This window comes from Heloderma suspectum, chromosome 6 (assembly GCF_057233095.1).
Source record: "Heloderma suspectum isolate Gila_16-S chromosome 6, 16-S_ref, whole genome shotgun sequence".
In the NCBI taxonomy this organism is placed as follows: Eukaryota; Metazoa; Chordata; class Lepidosauria; order Squamata; family Helodermatidae; genus Heloderma; species Heloderma suspectum.
The window spans coordinates 99,341,262-99,360,507 of record NC_139463.1 but is presented as its reverse complement, the minus strand read 5'-3'; the positions used below and the strand labels follow the sequence as shown (position 1 = coordinate 99,360,507).

Sequence of the window (19,246 nt, the reverse complement as noted above, 5' to 3'; positions counted from 1 at the left end):
GGAACCTCTGGCTCAGCTTGCATTTGCAAGCCAAGCTGTGGGCTTTTACCTCAAAATCTGGGAACTTTATTGGGTCCCCCACCTTAAAGTCTCCATTTACCCATTGTGCAAATTGGATCCCCAGTGTGGCTCCTGAAGGCTCCATTTGCACAAATTACAGCCATAATTTGTACAAATTATGCAAACTTGCACAATTTGCAGCCATCATGTGTGAAATGTTTTTTATGCAAAAATAAAAATACAGAATTTCCACCAGCTGGCCTGACTCATTGGGCACCAAGCTGGGCCAGCTGGTGGGAGACAGAACGGAGTCCAGAGGGCCAAGTTGATGAAAGCTTGCCGAGCTCCACCCTGCAACTGGATTCCTCCGACATCCCTGCTGTCAAGGGCTCCTTGGAGGCCTCTCTCAGTCTAATCCAGTAGCCAAGTCCAGACACAGACAAAGGGATTCCTTTCAAAGCTTTATTCTTCTTTTACAACTTAACAACTATACTGATTGCAACTAGATCTGAGCAGCAGCATCCCTATGCCCTAAGTTGGAACAGTTGGTCCCCGTTCGAAAGGGAATTACTGGCAGACCCCTGAACTTAAGGACTAGGGAGAGTCCCTCCCCTTTTCCCTTGGATCCTCTGGGTGCAGCCATTGTTTGCACGCCAACCGGGCACTACGCCTCCTTTCCGCTCCCTCCATCTGGCGCCGCTCTCTGCGTCTGCGTCGCGCATCCACCAAGTCTGCTATCTGTGCTCAGTCACTCCCTGGACTGCTTTCTAATCTAGGAATGCTGGTGGGAGGAATCTCCGTCAGCTGTGGGCCCTGGGAAAGAGGAGCGTGCTCCTCTCCCAGGAGCGAGTGCTCTTCCTCAGAATCAGAACTACTCTGGGATTCTATGGGCTCAGTGTCCACCCTGACACCTACTAGCAGCTCCCCATCAGGGACAGGTGCACATGCATTGTGCCCTGGCTGTTCAGAGGTGAAATGCACCTTCTGTTATTTTGGCATCCACAGCTCCTCCAGCATGTTCTCACTGGCTGCCTGGTACTTGGAGGACACTATCCGCCTGCCAAAGGGATGCGTCCTCGCAGCTTAGAATAGGAATCCAGATGCTCCATCAGGGAGGTTATAAAGATTTCCACTTGATCACTGCAGTGATGACCAAGCAAGGAGGACCTGGGTTAGCTTGTTTGTCCTCCTCCAATCACAGTCATATAGCAAAGAACAAAGACACAGATTGGCCCATAAATCAGTTTTCCAGTCAAACAGATGTTTTGGCTGGTAGGCAACATCATGCCCCCACCCCCTCATCTGGTACTCCAGCTCAATGCTGTCTTTTCCTGCCAGTGTCTCTGCCCATCTCTCTCTTTTTCAGTGCAGAATCTCAACTCTGCACTTGGCATGAGTGCTCTGCTTGAGCTGAGTGCTCTCACACTCATTCACCAACTGGGCCAGGGAAAGAGGCATTTTTTTTGCTCCTGTGTCTGCTCTGGCCAGCTGTCTCCAGAAATGTCCTCCTGCCTCTCTGCATGGGAGGAGAAAAAGACCCAGTATCAGTTCTTGTTGCTCAGATACTTTTTCTTTCTAACTGAATAATCTCCTTTTTAGGACGGTGGATGCCTGGACTGACATGGGAACCTGGAAGTGAGTATCAGTAAACAAAAATATATTAATATTGGAGTTGATGGTTTGGGGCAAAATAGGATCTAACTGGCATCCCGCCTCCACCCCCCAGCAAAGCTGCTTTTCTTATCCTTGCATGACAAGATGGACTTGCTATACTATGTTCTACTGGTGCCCAAGCCAACAAGGCAGGTTCTGAGTAGAATATTTTACTCTATGCATAGTCCTACTAACTTCCAGGGCCAATAGAAACATACCATTAAATGAGGGTTCACAGTGCATTCTCTCCCTAAGCAAACACACAGCTTCCTGCTGTATTTGGAAATCATATACTGATTTTTAAAATATACATTTTAAGGTGCTGCACGTACATTTATTTAACTATATGCCCATGTGTTCCTTTATTCTATACACCCCCCACACACACACACACACAGAAAATGTGCCATCTGTTTTAAAATAATTGTAAAACTGTTTGGGGAAGAGCCATTGGAGAGATGGCTGTGTGATATTATAGGTAAGTTTTAGAAAACCAAAACACTGCACACCTAGACTCTGCAAAGGCACAGAACTGCTTTTCCCTAAGAGAAGATCTGTATCCTTTATCGAAATACTGTGGGTACAATTCCACTGCAGCCACACCATTCAAAATCATATAGATTTGCATGCAGTTATACAGTAGGACCGTGGTGGCTTAGTGGTTAAGACGCTGAACTGCAGACTGGAAGGTTGGCAGGTCAGCAGTTCGAGACTCGAGTGCTGCGTGACGGAGTGAGCTCCTGTCTTCAGTCCCACCTTCTGCCAACCTAGCAGTTCGAAAGCAAGAAATTGCAAGTAGATAAATAGGTACCGCCTCGGCAGGAAAGGTAACAGCGTTCCGTGCACCTTGGTGTTCAGTCATGCCGGCCACATGGCCACGGAAGCGTCTTCGGACAGCGCTGGCTCTTCGGCTTAGAAACGGGGATGAGCACCTCACCCTAGAGTCGGACACGACTGGTTGGGGACACCTTTACCTTCACCTTTATACAGTAGAGCAGCCCCAGAAATGTTCATCTTTGTTGATGCTTCCATCCTTTTCTGGATGACGTGAGTTTAGATTAGCAGATGGCCTCAATCGTTGTGCTGGAAGAGTTGAGGTATTCCATGAGGAACACTGGGGAAATGTGTGTGACAACAACTGGGACCTTGATGATGCCCAGGTTGCTTGTCAGTATCTCAGGTGTGGAATTGCTTTATCAGCCCCATGAGATTCTCTCTTTGGAAATGGAACTGCTCCCATCTGGCTCAATAGTGTCAACAAATAAAAATCAGGAGGGGCAGGGAGACCTTTGGGCACCAGGAAACATGGGCACTCTGTTGCAGACCCCAGAATTAATCAGTGCATAGAAGGGTGGATGGTGCAGAGGCGACATGAACACTGGATGACCTGGATCCCAAGTCATGGCAAAGCTTGTATAGCAGCCATGGATATGTTACTATATTTAACTTTTTTTGTCCCCTCAGATCTCCGTCTAAAGAATGGCTCAACTCACTGCTCTGGGCGCATTGAGGTGTTCTACCAAAAGCAGTGGGGAACAGTGTGTGATGCTGGCTGGGATTTACTCGATGCCCAGGTTGTGTGCAGGGAACTAAAGTGTGGAAATGCCTTAAAAGCATTAAGTGGAGCACACTATGGCTGTGGATCTGGTCCCATCTGGCTGCAGAGTACTAACTGTACAGGAAAAGAAGCATACCTGCACAAATGCCCCAAACGTACCCAAGGAGAGCCCAGCTGTGACCACAGCCAGGATGCAGGTGTTGAGTGCTCAGGTAACTTTGTGTGACATGATCTAAGAGAGAACCACGTGCAGTGCCAGGTCTCCCTGAAATCACATTCCTGTTTCCTTAGTCAGCTTTTCTGCAAGGGAAATATTCATAGAAGAAAGTGAAATGTTTAAACTCTTCTGAAAGTTTTTTTTAACCAAAAATAGTGCCAGGAATATTTGGTATTTAAAGTAGTATCAGTTCCCTCCAGGTATGAGCTTGGATCCTCCCAACCACTGAAAAATGTTCCTGAAAAATGTTTCTAAAATTGCTAGAACTCTGTTCTTCAGTTCTCACTCAAGCAGAGGTGTGTGTGTGTGTGTGTGAGAGAGAGAGAGAGAGAGAGAGAGAGAGACCAGCCACCAGGGATTTAAAGCTGTCAATTGTCATTTAACCATCTTCTAATCCTCAGTGTCCAACTCAGTCAGATACAGCAACTTTTCAGGCAGTTCAGTCCCATTGTCACCAGAGGGAGAGCTGAGACTCAAAAATAGTGGCTTTCCTAAGACCACCTGTCAGCCATTTCACATCATGCTTGGCAGATGCCAAGAAGTGGCAGCAAGGTATTGGAGGAGACAGCACGGCAGTGTCACAAATAGCCTGCCCTGTGCCCCCTAAGCAGGCCTGCTGCCTTCAGCTGTGGTGAAGGATTTAGTCCCATCATCCCCACTGGAGAAAGATTCAGCTGCCAGTCCCGTCAGCTTTTGTACATGGAATGTGTGGGGCCCCCACCTTCTCCTTTGCCGCAGTGCAGCATGTCTTGGGCCAGCCCTGATGTGCCCAGACTGAATGCCCCCCATCTAACTGGGCATTAAAAAGGAGGTAGCAGAGGACTTGGTAAGAGGTGAAATAAAGCTGCTTTTTAACTTTCCAGGTGCGGTCAGATTGGTGAATGGAACGAGTCGTTGCTCCGGGAGGCTTGAGGTGCTCCACAGTCGGCAGTGGGAGACTGTGTGTGATCGTAACTGGGATGTGCAAAACAGTAAGATTGTATGCAGGGAACTTGGCTGTGGAGTGACCTTGTCGACTCCCCCAAAAGCACACTTTGGAAGAGGACATGGGCCCATCTCGGTGGATCTTATCTCCTGTACAGGGACAGAGGCTACCCTCAGGGACTGCTATGCACGTCGTCAAAGAAATGGTGACTGCAACCATGATCAAGACGTTGGTGTTGTGTGCTCAGGTAATGGGCAGGAAAGCACTTGAGGGCACCATATTGTCCCTGGGGAAAATGCCTACAAGTTCAGTCCTCAATGTATCCCTCTTTTTTACACACTCCTGTCTTGTTTCCTTGCATAAGACCATATATCTGATTAGGTTCAAGCAGTGAATGGTGTGTGGTAAACCTGGAATTGTTTCTCTTTCAGGCTAACATCCTGCTTCTTCCTCCTTTCACTGTTGCCTTTTCTTGTTTGGCTGGGAAAGAAGTGGCTGAACCAGCATCTCACTAATTCCAGCAGCTGGCAGAATCGCATTCTGATCTTATTGTGTCATAGTTCTGTATTTATATTCAGCAGCACCTCATGAGTCTTTTTCGAAAGTTGAAGGAGTGAATAGGTGTACTGGCACAACTGAAGTGACTATTAATCAAAAAACAAACAAATCCAGGAGTGTGCTAGAAATGTAAAACAACAACAACGATTTAATTTCTCCATCCATACAAAACATGTGCATCCATTAATCCTTTTGCATTCCTCTTGTGGCATCTTTTATAGTTAACCCAGTGTAGAGCCAGATCCCCTAACATCTCCTGGGTGAACATCAAGATTCTCACTCATAGCCTGTCTTAACAAATTCTGAGCTCTTTGGTTTACTTCTGCTACACCATAAAATGCCAGCTTTAAACACTATTTTGATTATCGGGCACCAAAGGAAATCTTTACCTGTGGCCTCCAGAAAATTCAGCCATGAGAAAAATCTAGGACTGGGTGTGTCTGAAAGTCATGCAAGTCAGAAGATCCTTATTAAAAGTTTCCTTTCAGCTTTGTGGGCCCCCATATATGAAGAGTCAACTTCTCCTATGAATTCTAATGCCATCACTAAGAACAGCTGAATCATGGACAGGAACAGACGATAGTTATCTTAACTAAAGGCAAGAGCAGGAAGTGTTCAGTGAAGAAGCCCAGAGGCGAAGTATTTCCATCTTAAATGCAAACAAAATAAGGCAACAGGGAACAGGCGTTATTCTGAGTGAATACTTGCCTGAACACAGTTTTGAAGAATGTGATGAAAATAGAAAGAGGAGTGTTTGCCCAAGTGCAGAACAAACACATCTAGCCTTAAAAATGTCGGATCAGAAAATGGAACTTTGAGAGTAGAGATGCAGCTATCAGGCAGGCTTAAAGCTCAACAAATTTCATATTTGAAACTAAATACTGCATGGGAATGATGATTGTGTATGATCATAGAATAGTAGGGTTGGAAGGGGCCTACAAGGCCATCGAGTCCAACTCCCTGCTCAATGCAGGAATCCAAGTCAGAGCATCCCCGACAGATGGCTGTCCAGCCTCATCTTGAATGCCTCCAGTGTGGGAGAGCCCACCACCTCCCTAGGGAATTGGTTCCACTGTCATATTGCTGTAACAGTCAGGAAGTTATTCCTGATGTTCAGCCGGAATCTGGCTTCCTGTAACTTATTCCATGTCCTGCACTCTGGGATGATCGAGAAGAGATCCTGGCCTTCCTCTCTTTGACAACCTTTCAAGTACTTGAAGAGCGCTATCATATCTCCCCTCAGTCTTCTCTTCTCAAGGCTAAATATGCTCAGTACTTTCAGTCTCTCATCATAGGGCTTTGTTTCCAGTCCCCTGATCATCTTTGTTGCCCTCTTCTGAACCCTCTCCAGTTTGTCTGCATCCTTCTTCAAGTGTGCTGCCGAGAACTGGACACAGTACTCCAGATGAGGCCTAACCAGTGCTGAGTAGAGGGGAACTAGTACTTCCCGGGATTTGGAAACTATGCTTCTATTAATGCAGCCCAAAAGAGCATTGGCCTTTTTTGCAGCCACATCACATTGTTGGCTCATATTCAGCTTGTGATCGACAGCAATTCCAAGATCCTTCTCGCTTGTTGAGCCACATATCCCCCATCTTGTAACGTACCTTTGATTTCTTTTTCCTAGGTGCAGAACTTGGCATTTATCCCTATTAAATGTCATTCTGTTGTTTTCTGCCCAGCGCTCCAGTCTATCCAGATCACTTTGAATTATGTTTCTGTCTTCCAAAGTATTAGCTATCCTGCCCAATTTTGTATCATCTACAAATTTGATCAGCATTCCCTGCACCTCCTCCTCCAAGTCATTAATACAAATGTTGAAGAGCACTGGGACCAGGACTGAGCCCTGCGGTACTCGTTACCTCTCCCCAGTTTGAGAAGGTCCCATTGATAAGCACTCTTTGAGTCCAATTCTGTAGCCAACTGTGGATCCACCTGATTGTTGTTTTATCTAGCCCACTTTGAGCTAGTTTGCTCATCAGGATATCATGGGGCACTTTGTCGAAAGCTTTGCTGAAGTCGAGGTATATTATGTCTACAGCATTCCCACGGTCCACAAGGGAGGTTACTTGATCAAAACATGAGATCAGATTCGTCTGTCAGGATTTGTTCTTGACAAATCCATGTTGGCTTCGAGTAATCACTGCATTGTTTTCAAGATGCTTACAGATGGATTGCTTTATCATCTGCTCCAGAATTTTCCCAGGGATTGATGTCAGACTGACTGGTCTGTAGTTCCCAGGTTCCTCCTTTTTACCCTTTTTGAAGATAGGGACCACATTAGCCCTCCTCCAGTCATCTGGCACTTCACCCATCCTCCATGATTTCTCAAAGAGAATAGACAGCAGTTCTGAGAGTTCTTCTGCCAGTTCCTTTATGACTCTAGGATGCAGTTCATCTGGCCCTGGAGATTTGAACTCATTCAAAGTAATTGAGTGTTCCTTGACCATATGCCTATCGATCTCAAGCTGCAATCCTGCCTCTTCAGCTTGACTTCGCCTTTGCCAGGGGGCTCATAGACCCTCTTTTGGGAGAAGACTGAGCCAAATTAGGAATTGAGCACCTCTGCCTTTTCTTTGTCATCTGTTATCATTTTGCCATCCTTATTTAATAGCTGAACAACCATTTCTTTCCTCTGCCTTTTACTATGCACGTATGTTGTTTTTAGCATCCCTCACTAACCTCAGCTTGTTCTCAGCTTTAGCCTTCCTGACGCCATTCCTGCAATTCTGTACTACCTGCCTGTACTTTTCCTTTGTTGCTTGGCCTTCTTTCCACTTCCTATATGTGTCCTTTTTTGTTTTCAGGTCATCTCTCAGCTTTTTGTGAAGCCACATTGGCTTCTTCTGTTATCTTCCACCTTTTTTTCTTGTTGGAATTGTTTGGAATTGTGCCTTGAGAATGTCCTTTTTTAAAAGCTCCCACCCATCTTGGACTCCTTTTCTTGTTAGCATCACTTGCCATGGGACCTTACTGATCATTGTTCTGAGTTTATGAAAATCAGCTTTCCTAAAATCCAGGGTACGTGTTTGACTACACTCGGATTTTGCTTTCTTTAGAACCAAGAACTCAAGTACAACATGGTCGCTTTCCCCCAGAGTTCCTGTAACTGCTACTTTATCCACTAAGTCATCTCTGTTGGTTAGGATCAAGTCAAGGATAGCAGATCTTCTAGTTCCTTTGTCTACTTTCTGTAGGAAGAAGTTATCCGCCACACAAGTCAGGAATTTCCTGGAGGGGCCATGTTTTGCAGAATTTGTCTCCCAACAAATATTGGGGAAATTGAAGTCCCCCATTACTACTACATCATGCTTCCTTAAAACATTGGCTATTTGCTTTTCAAAAGTTTCATACTCGTCTTCTCCTTGATTGGGTGGCCGGTAGTTGACTCTGACCACCAGGTTCCTTTTATTCTTTCCTCCATTTATTTTGATCCAGATGCTCTCAATGGGGCTACCAAGCTTATCCTCCTGTATTTCTGTGCAGAGATATGTATTTTTCACATACAGTGCAACCCCACCTCCCTTTCTGTTCCTCCTGTTCTTTTTGAACAAGTTATATCCTTCAATTGCTATATTCCAATCATGAGAGTCATCCCACCAAGTCTTAGTTATACCTATCAAGTCATAATTTCCCTCTTATATAAGGATGTACGAAAGGTACTTACCTTTCCGCGGATTATGCTGATGCTGGGGGGGAGGCGTTCCGTCCCTCCCCCCGGAATCCTTGCCGGGGGGGGAGGCGCTCCATTCCTCCCCCCTGGAATCCTGGCCGGCCGGCTCCACTCCGTAGGGATTCTGCGGAGCCGCCGGCCGGCTCCGCCAGCAGCCGGACATCCGGCCACTGGCTAGCAGGGACGCAAATGGCGGCGGCCATAGCCGCCGCCGTTTGTGTCCCTGCAGTCAGCTGTGATAGGCCACGTAAATGTTTATGTAGCCTATCACGGCTGATTTAAACAAACAAACAAAAACGTGCGTACGCAAATGGCGGCGCCCATGGGCGCCGCCATTTCCGTTCCTTATTTTGGCACGTCTTAGTCTACGTAAACATTTACGTAGACTAAGATGGCGAAAATAAGGGGAACGCAAATAGCGTAGACTATAAATAGCATAAATGTTTATGTAGACTAAGATGTGCCAAAATAAGGAACGCAAATGGCGGTGCCCATGGGCGCCGACATTTGCGTACGTGCATTCTTTTTTTTAATCAGCTGTGATAGGCTACGTAAACATTTACGTAGCCTATCACAGTGTTTTTTTTTTAAATCTAGCCGTGATAGGCTATGTAAATCTTTACGTAGCCTATCACTTTGTTTTTTGTTTTTTTAACCTGGAAATGGCGGCGGTGGCAGCCAGTCGGAAGACCGGCTGCTGCAACCACCGCTGCCGGAGCCGCCGCCAGGAAGATCTGCCTAAGGTAAGTCCCATCCCGGGGGGGGCGGGGGGCTGTTCTGCCACCGATTTCTCCCCGAGATCCGTGGCGGAACTTTCATACATCCCTGCTCTTATATTAAGAGTTCAAGTTCGTTCTGTTTGTTTCCCATATTCTGGGCATTAGTATATAGACATCGAAGACCATGTGCTTCATAGTCTGGCTTTCTTCCTCCATGTGTCTGAAGACTACTATTGGGCGCTATTAGAGCTGTTCTCTCTGTTGTAGTGCATGAGCCTACGTCCATTGTTACCCCCAACTTTACATCTCCCTTCCCCAAAGGATTCCATTTAAAGCCCTTCTGATGAAGTTCTTCATGCTGTGACCAAACACATCCTTCCCACCCTTGCCAACAGCCCATCTTCCAGGAAGTATAGCCTATGGTCCCAGAATCCAAATCTCTCTCGTCAGCACCACCTTCATAGCCAGTCATTCACCCGGAGTATTTTTCATTCCCTTTCTATCCCTCTTCTAACTACTAGAAGTATGGATGAGAAAACTATCTGGGCCCCAAAGTTCTTGAGTTTCCTTCCTAAAGCTTCAAAGTCTGATGTGATTTCTTCGTAGCTTCGCTTGGCGGTATCATTTGTTCCCACATGGATGAGAAAAAAGGGATACCTGTCAGTGGGGTTTATGAGTGCAGGCAACCTTTCAGTTACGTCTCTAATCCGTCCTCCCGGGAGACAACATACCTGGCGAGTCTGCGGGTCTTCGTGACATATTTGGGTCTCATTCTCATGCAGCAAGGAGTCTCCCACTACTACCACTCTTCTCTTCTTGTTGTTGTAGGCCTGGGTTTCATTGCCTCTGTTTGACTGACCTTCAGCCTCTTGCTCACTCTCATGTAGGTTCCCCTGTGATTCTTCCTCTGCAGGCTGTCCTCCAGTCTCATCCTCAAGTACCTGGAATCGGTTCCACAGTTCCACTGCTCCCACTGGTGCAGAGTGACTACTAGTTCTAGTTTTTCTTCTCCTAACTGTCACGCTTTTCCAAGGAGTATCCTCTACTCCATTTTTCCTCACCTCAGCATTTCCCACTTCTGCCTCAGCTTGCTGTTGCTCTTCAAGCTTCTGGTCTTCACTTTGCTGCTGTAGTTCCCCCATTCTGTCCAAGAACTCTTCGTGTTCTCTTATTCCCCGGTAGGGGTGGACGAAAGTCACTTACCTGTCCTCGAAGCTTGTTTGCGGTGGGGGGGAGGTGCTTCGCTCCTCCCCCCGCGAAGTTCAGGCCGGGGGGGGAGGCTTCCCGCCTTGGCCCGGCCGAAATTCAGGCCAGGGAGGAGGCTTCCCGCCTCGCCCGGCCGCGAACGCGAAAGTTAAAAAAAAACAAAAAAATGCCCCCTGATAGGCTACGTGACGATTAACGTAGCCTATCACGGCTAGATCTGCAAAGTCAGCCGTGATAGGCTACATTAATCGTCACGTAGCCTATCACGGGTGACTTAAAAAAAAAAAAAGTGCGTACACAAATGGCGGCCCCCATAGGGAGCCGCTATTTGCGTTGCCCTTATTTTCGCCGTAGTCTACGTAAATCTTTACGTAGACTACAGCGACCAAATAAGGAACGGGAATGGCGGCTCCGTATGGGGGCCGCCATTATCCGTACGCGCTTTTTTTTTTTTTTTAAGTCACCTGTGATAGGCTACGTGACGAATTACGTAGCCTATCACGGCTGACTTTGCAGATCTAGCCGTGATAGGCTACGTTAATCGTCACGTAGCCTATCACGGGGGCGTTTTTTTTTTCTTTTATTGCAATGGCGGCGGCGGCAACCGGTCGAAAGACCGGCTGCCGCTCCCGCCCCGGATGAACACCCGCCGAACCGCCGGCCGGACCCGCCGCCGGGAGGGACATTCGGCAAAGGTAAGTCCCGTCCCGGGGGGGGTGCGGGGTGCGGGAGGGTGCGGAGAATTTCTCCCCAAAACTTGTTTGGGGGGCCGAACACATTGGCGCTCGGCCCCCCGAAGTTTCGGGGAGAAATTCTCTGCCATCCCTATTCCCCGGAGGGTCGACAGTCACCACTCCAGTCCACTTACTTTTTCTTCCAGCAGCGTGATCAACTTGCACTTATTGCAAGTGTAGGCCATTTTGATCTCAGGCAAGAAAACAAATATTGCACACACCTTGCAGGTCACCACCACTGGAGAGTCTTGTCCTTCCATAGCCTCTTTCCCCTTTTTATGTCTACCTTTGTAATTGTTCTACGCTAGCCTGTGCCTGCTCCTCTACTCACTAGAGGTTAAAAGTAGAGTCCCACTCTTAGCCTCTGTCTCCTTTGTCTCTTCTACCACTGCAACTCCCCTGGCCAACTCCTGTTTGCTCCCCCTGTTCGCTCGCTGTGGTCGCTCGCTCTCTGGGAGCTTGCTTGCTTCTGTAGTCCCTGGACCAGCTGGAGCAGCTTGCTCTGCTCTGCTCTGCTCTGCTCAGCTGGGAGGCAGGAAACAAACTGAAGCTTCCTGCCCACTCAGCTGCTGGGAGTACTCAGGCCACACACACCCAATTCAGTTGGAGCTCTCAGGAGCACCTGGCGAGCTCACAGCCACTCAGAAGGATAAAGGGCAGCCCCCTGGGCTTCCTGCAGCCCACTTACCTCTTAGCCTCTGTCTCCTTTGTCTCCTTTGTCTTCTACCACTGCAACTCCCCTGGCCAACTGCTGTTTGCTTCCCCTGTTCGCTCGCTCTGGTCGCTCGCTTTCTGGGAGCTTGCTTGCTTCTGTAGTCCCTGGACCAGCTGGAGCAGCTTGCTCTGCTCTGCTCAGCTGGGAGGCGGGAAACAGGATAGGCACCCAGGTGCCCAAGTTTTTAACTCCTCTCTTTATCCAACTGGATGCAACATCACAATCAATGTTCCTTTTTTCCCATTAGAGCTCCGTCTAGTCAATGCATCAAGTCGCTGCTCTGGGCGTATCGAGGTATTGCACAATGGAGAATGGGGAACAATTTGTGATGCTGGCTGGGACTTATGGGATGCCCAGGTTGTGTGCAAGGAGCTGAATTGTGGAAATGACTCAGAAGCATCAGGTGGAGCACGGTTTGGCCAAGGATCTGGCCCCATCTGGCTGGAGGGAGTTAACTGTACAGGAAAAGAAGCATCTCTGAGAGAATGTCCAAAGAGGGCCTGGGGAGAGCACAGCTGTGACCACGGCCAGGATGCCAGTGTGGAGTGCTCAGGTAGGTTTCTACCATAAGATGTAATTAGAGAAACAGATACAGAGCTACTGAAATCCAAGATCCCTGAGATCAAGATTAAATTCTTGCTTCATGGCTGACTAGGGCAAATGTTCTGGATGACTGTTCAGTGGCTTAACTCTCCTGAAGGAATTAGGTGATGCCCATCAATAATACCACCAGAAATACTTGGCAGACATGCAGAGTAGTATTTAAAGTAGCATTGCTTCCCCCAAATCAAGAGCAAAGACTTGGAACTTCCCGCCAGCCATGCTCCTTCTTGCCCTCCTGTTCAGAAGCTGGCTGCAGTGAACGTGGGAAGACTGTTTCCTTCAGCCACCAGCCAAGCAGGTGTGTGTATCTGGCTAAATAGCTTTTAACCAGAAAAAAGAGCAGGAAGTAGGGATGTCAGAGAATTCTGCCACGGATCTCGGTGAGGCCGAATGCCAGTGCATTCAGCCCCCCGAACTCTGTGGCGGAACGGCCTGCCACCCCCTGCCCCCTGCGGATCCCCCCCCCGGGACGAGACTTACCTGGGGCGGATGTTCCGGACGGCGGCAGCTCCAGCGGCGATTTTGAACTGCCTAAATTGGGCAGTGGGCTGTGTTTCTTTTCCCTTTCTCAAATTCTGAGCATCTCTACACCAGCCTAAAATCCTGCATTTAAAATGGGGCTTTCTGCTTCCATTTTAAATGCAGGATCCCAAGAACTCCCTTTTTCACATGTTTCCTTACCCCCTCCCCTTTCATTGATCTCACTCCTCTTCTTGCCACTTTTCCTCTTTTCATGGAGGGAACTCAGGTGGAACACAACGGGGTAATTCGATCGCTCATTATCTGTGATCTATTTAAAAATGTAACAAAGGGCATTTAGTGCAGGAGATGCCCTGCAGGGTCACGGCATCATGTAAAGAGCCCGCAAACTTCCGTGAAGGAGCAATCCATCACAGGATAAAAGCTCCGTGTGAAGAAAGCATCTCTCTACTTAGTAAATGCACAGAGTGTGTGTCTTCTTTTCAATGAAAGATGAGAGAATAGTATGTTTTATTTATCTAAAGTAAAATGTGTGTTTGGAATGTGTATAGTAAACTGAAATGAAAAGGAGGATGGGGAACTCGGAGATGCAGAGATAACGGCGCCTTTAAACATTCCAGGAGGGGTCAGATTGGTGAACGGCAGAAACCGCTGCTCCGGGAGAATTGAGGTGCTTCGCAACCGAGAGTGGGGGACTGTGTGTGGTCACTACTGGAATCTGCACACTGCTCAAGTTGTGTGCAGGGAACTTGGCTGTGGAGAAGCCTTGTCGGCCCCCACAAGAGCTTACTTTGGGAGAGGTGATGGAGATCCCATCTGGCTGTCTGCTGCCCAGTGTAAGGGGACAGAAGCATCCCTCAGCGACTGCCACCTAAGAGATTGGGAAGAAGATCACTGTCACCATGGAGAAGATGTCAGTGTTGTTTGCTCAGGTAATGGCTGGCGATGCACTAGTCGGTGCAATTAGGGATAGGTGAGACATTCATTTGGTTCACATTTGGATGTGAACCTACTGAATTCACAGTTCCCCAAAATACACATGAGCCAGAAAACAGTTACTGAAGCTATTCAGAATTTTGAGGTGTACATTATGGAAAAATGTGTACAAAATTGTACTGGGCGTCTAGTGTGAAAGTGTTGGCTCACTTGCAGAAGGCAGAGCCTAAGATGGTGCACTTCTAGGGATGTCCGAGAATTCCGCCACGGACTCCAGTGAGGCCAGATTATTTAGAATCCGGCCCCCTGGAATCTGTGGTGGAACGGCCTCCTGCCCCCCCGTGGAATCGCCCCGGGACAGAGCTTATCTGGGGCAGATGGGGTGGATGCAGCAGTGGCTCCAGAGGCAGTGGCTCCAGCTGGTCTCCCGGCCGGCCGCTGCCGGGCTGCTGCAGCCGCAAATGGCGGCCGTCGTAGCGGCCGCCATTTGCGTGCTTGCAGGTAGCTGTGATAGGCAACGTAAGTATTTACGTAGCCTATCACGGCAAAGAGAAGGGACACAAATGGTGTAGCGGCCGCCATTTGCGTGGCCGCCATTACCGTGATAGGCTACGTAAATACTTACGTAGCCTATCATGGCAAAGAGCAGGGGCGCAAATGGTGTAGCGGCCGCCATTTCTGTGGCTGCCTTTACCATCATAGGCTACATAAATACTTACATAGCCTATCACGGCAAAGAGCAGGAGCGCAAATGGCGTAGCAGCCGCCATTTGCATCCCTGCTTTAGCTGTGATAGGCTACGTAAATATTTATGTCACGGGCTACCGTAGGGACACAAATGGCATCCCCTACGCAGGACGCCATTTGCGTCCGCACCAGCCCGGCAGCGACTGGAGGCCCTGCTGCGGATTGGCCCGGCCGGCGGCTCTGCAGCATGGCTGCGGAGCGTAGCCAGCCAGGCAGGATTCCGGGGGGAGGACCAGATTGCCTCCCCCCCGTCGAGGATTCCGGGGGGAGGAATGGATCACCTCCCCCCCCCAGCGGATGCCCCGACCAGAACCAGGTAAGGGATTCGTACACCCATATGCACTTCACCTCTGATATTTGGGGGAGCCAGGTACAATGCACAGCTACCTGTCCCTTACAGGGCACTGGAGAGACCCTGTGGGGACCAGAGCAGAAGCCAGCACTGCTGGACATGGTATGGGTGGGCTCTGCTGCACATCGAGGACATGGCCCAGTTCCATACATTGAGAGAAATGCAGCCAGCCATTATTCACTGGGCACCAGTTCACCTGTGGCTATGTGGCCACTATTGCAAGAAGAATACTTTGGAGCCTGTGGATAGAGCTGGTTTTGTGCATATTGGCTGCATCGCTCACAAATTGCACCTCATTGTGAAGGAGACTCTAGGTTTGGGGTGCAGGTTCCATCTCACTGCACCATCACCTGCAGTTTGATCAACACACAACATGCCAGAAGATGGCAGCCTTCTTCCACTGCAGCATCAGGGGCACTCCGCTCCTGTAGGGAAAGCAGGGAAAGCGAGGCATCTTGTAGCACCAGATGGTTCAGGACATGGGAATGAGGTGGAACTCCACATACCCTTAGATATGTTGGAGGAATTGCTTTGGGGATGGAGCTCGGCGAGCTTGTGCCAACTCAGCCCCCCAGACTGCAGTCTAACATCTGCCAGCTGGCCCGACTTGGCCCACAGCAAGTCAGGCCAACTGGTGGATTTTCCGCCTTTGCACAGCAACAGGGTGGGAGGGGCACACTATAGCACTTCCCCCCCCACATTCTTCCGCTGCTGTGGTCCAATGCTCCTTCTGTCCCTGCCAGTGAGACTTCCCTTGCACCATTCCGCTGCCACGGCATTGCCACAGCTCAGTAGTCTCACTGTCCCTGCGCATGCCAACACCAGCAGGGAGAGAGGAATGGTTGCGCGGTGGCAGTAGTGGAAACTCAGGTTCCCCCCCCCCATCCCAGAATATGTGCACATTCCAAATTGGGGGGGGAAGCCTGACCAACTTCCCAGATTTTGGGGGTGGAGACTTGGGGATTCTGAAGCAGAAGGCCCCGTATCCAGGCATCAGTTGGATGACATCACAGGTGGAGGGGTCCTGAAGGCCACCAAAATCCCCCGTCCCAGCACTCCGCTCCTCTGTTGGGTGATCCCTGAGATCCACCATGTTAATGGGTTGTATTAGAAGTCTGCTTAACAAATACATACACCTCTCCCTCCATCCAAACCCATGCATCTATTGATTGACTTTTGCTCCACTCATACAAATATAAGAAGAGCCCTGCTGGTCTGCCCCAAAGGTCCATCGATCCAGAATTCTGTTTCTTGGTGCCCAGCCTATGGAAAGTCCAAAAGCCCTCTGCCATTGTTGTTCCAATGCAACTGGCATTCAGAGGCATGGTGCCTCTGGAGGGAGCACATCGCCTTCATTACTACTGCTTTGCCAAATGAAGCAAGATGTCCCAGCTGTCCATGGAGGCTCAGGTGTCAGTTGTGAGCCGGGCGGCGCTGTACCAACTCCATCTGATATGGTGGCTGCGCCCCTACCTCCCTAACCATCTGCTCCCATCAGTAGTTCATGCCCTGGTCTCCTCTCGCTTAGACTACTGTAATGCGATCTATGTGGGGTTGCCCTTGAAGATGGTTTGGAAGTTGCAGCTGGTGCAGAATGCGGTGGCCTGCCTGATTAAAGGCAGCCGCCGGCGTGATCACATCACGCCGGTGCTGAAGAAGTTGCACTGGCTACCTGTTGTTTTCTGGGCCCAATTCAAGGTTTTGTCATTGACCTTTAAAACCCTATATGGTTCTGGCCCAGTCTATCTTAAAGAGTGCCTCCAACAACACCAGGGACACCACTCAACGAGATCAGCCTCAGTAGGCCTTCTGTCCCATCAGCCAGGACAGCTAGGCTGGTGAGGACTAGGGAGAGGGCCTTTTTTGTGGTGGCCCCCACTCTGTGGAATTCCCTCCCTACTGACCTCTGCCATGCCCCCTCTTTGATGAGCTTCCGTGGGGGTTTAAAACTTGGCTGTTCAGGTGTGCATTTGGGGTGGGTTAGGGTTTTTTTTAGAGCAGTGTTTTGTTATGTTGTTTTGTTCAGTTGATTATATTAATTTGTTCTATTTCATGTTTAGTATTGTATGCTGCCTAGAGTGGCCAGGTAGCCAGCCAGATGGGTGGCTGGCTGGCTGGCTAAATAAATAAATAAATATTGATCGATAGATAGATAGTTAACCATTTACACCTACATCACCCAATTATCTCCAAAGTCAACTCCAAGACTTTTACTCACTGCCTACCTGTCTTAATATGTTCTGCCCTCTTTGGTTAGCTTCTGATACATCTTTCAACACTGTGTGCTGTGTGGTCAGAGATGTCAAGTGGGGGCTGGAATCAGGGCCTCTGACCAGTGGGAAGTCTCTGTCACCCACACTGGTGACTGGCAAGACAGCAGGAATGGGCGTCCTCCTGGCCGTGGGGTGTGTGCGCAGTCCACCACCATTCCTGATCCACTGCCTGAGGTGGGGGATTGACCTGTCTCATGGGAGGGCTGGCTCTGATGTTTTACATGAACAGCTGCTGGCTTTAGCCTCCTGTGCAATCTCTGTGTGGCTTCAGCCATACAGCAAACTTGGTCATAAGAAATAGCTGGGACTGGGTGGGTTTGGAAGTCATGCAAGTCTGAGGACCCTTATCCAGTGGTTCTCTTGAGCTTTGTGGGGCACCCATACATGAAGAGGCAACTTCTCCTAGAGATTGAAATGCTGTCTTGGGGAATAGTTGATTCATGGAGAGGAACACAGAGGGCAGCTGCCAAAGTCACAACCAAAGTTTTGTGTCAGCCATGGATGTGTTCCCGAGTCCCCTCTCTTTGCATTTCAGGCAACCTCCGTCTAGTGAATAGCTCAAGTCGCTGCTCTGGGCGGATCGAGGTGCTCCACAGCGAAGAGTGGGGGTCCATATGCGATGCTGGCTGGGATTTATATGATGCCCAGGTGGTGTGCAAGGAGCTGAACTGTGGAAATGCCTCAAAGGTGTTTGGGGGAGCACAATATGGCCAAGGATCTGGTCCCATCTGGCTAGAGGGAGTTAACTGTACAGGAAACGAAACAGCTCTGGAACAATGTCCCAAAGGGTCTTGGGGACAGCACAGCTGTGACCACAGCCACGATGCAAGTGTGGAATGCTCAGGTAAGTGTATGTGATAGGATGTACTTAGCGAACCTTGGGCAGAGCTGAATCATCACCATGTTTTTGGAGATCAAAGTCTTATTTCATTACAGCCTGTTGTGCTGCCGAGAGAAAGGTTCTAGAGGAATGCTGGATGGTGTAAGACGTCTCCATGAAATAGGTTGTTGTTGCTCACAAATAGAGCCAAAAATATTCAGCAAAGTCCCAGACAGACAATGCTAGTATTTAACGTAGGGATGGTTGACAAAGCTTCCCTGTCGAAGTGGGTGTGTATATTTTTAATGGATTCACCCCACCTGTCTCTCCAAGAACTGCAGGCAAACCCCAGCAGTTTATAGTTGGAAATCCATACATTTCTGAGCTTGCAGTGCATTCCATGAAACAAAAAATAATGTGCCCATTAAGATGTGCACTTTTGAAAAATGTGCAGAGAAAATTTTATATACATTTCTAAAATGCACACAAATATTTAATGAAAAAAATGTGCATTTGACGGATGTGCACAAAAATACATCCATAAAATCACACCCTGTATGATGGGATGCAATGAGATTGGAAATGGAAAAACAAGAATCTGGGTGGGACTGGGCTTGGCATATCCACCTACCCCTAATTTAAAGTAGTATCTCATTCCCCGAGGTCAACTTGCAAAACCCCTCCCCCAAAGTTGCCTTTAGCCAGCCTTCTCCATAAAACGTCTACACTGAAATGGCAGTCCCCCGCCCACCTTCCTCCTCTCCTCAACATCCAGTATTCTCCTCAGCACTCTTCCTATCCTGCTCAGCCCCCCCGCCACACACATGCAGACTGGCCCAGCCCTGGGATAAATAGCGCCCTGGGCAAGGGTGCCTTTGGTGCCCTCCTCCCCCCATAGTCAGTTTTTCAGGACCACCCAGAGGATTTATGGGTCCTGGTGCAGGTGTGATGTCCATTGCGAAGACATTGCTCAAAACCTTGATCTCTCAGCTGCTGTGCTACAGTTTGCACAAGCCGAAGTTTGAAAAGCCACGTTCTGAGCAGTGGCAGTGCATTGTGTAACACAGCAGAACTATC

General features: G+C 48.8%; 1 protein-coding gene across 1 annotated transcript in view; it reads left to right on the top strand.

Annotated features, from left to right (window-relative positions):
• LOC146342050 (antigen WC1.1-like) overlaps positions 1–19,246 on the top strand; it is a 101,229-nt gene that overhangs the window by 21,519 nt on the left and 60,464 nt on the right. The window contains exons 7-12 of the mRNA XM_084805537.1: positions 1,600–1,635; positions 3,118–3,423; positions 4,292–4,600; positions 12,206–12,511; positions 13,662–13,973; positions 17,885–18,193. Of these exons, the coding sequence (XP_084661663.1) occupies positions 1,600–1,635; positions 3,118–3,423; positions 4,292–4,600; positions 12,206–12,511; positions 13,662–13,973; positions 17,885–18,193 (1,578 nt within the window). The remainder of the gene's footprint in view (positions 1–1,599; positions 1,636–3,117; positions 3,424–4,291; positions 4,601–12,205; positions 12,512–13,661; positions 13,974–17,884; positions 18,194–19,246) is intronic.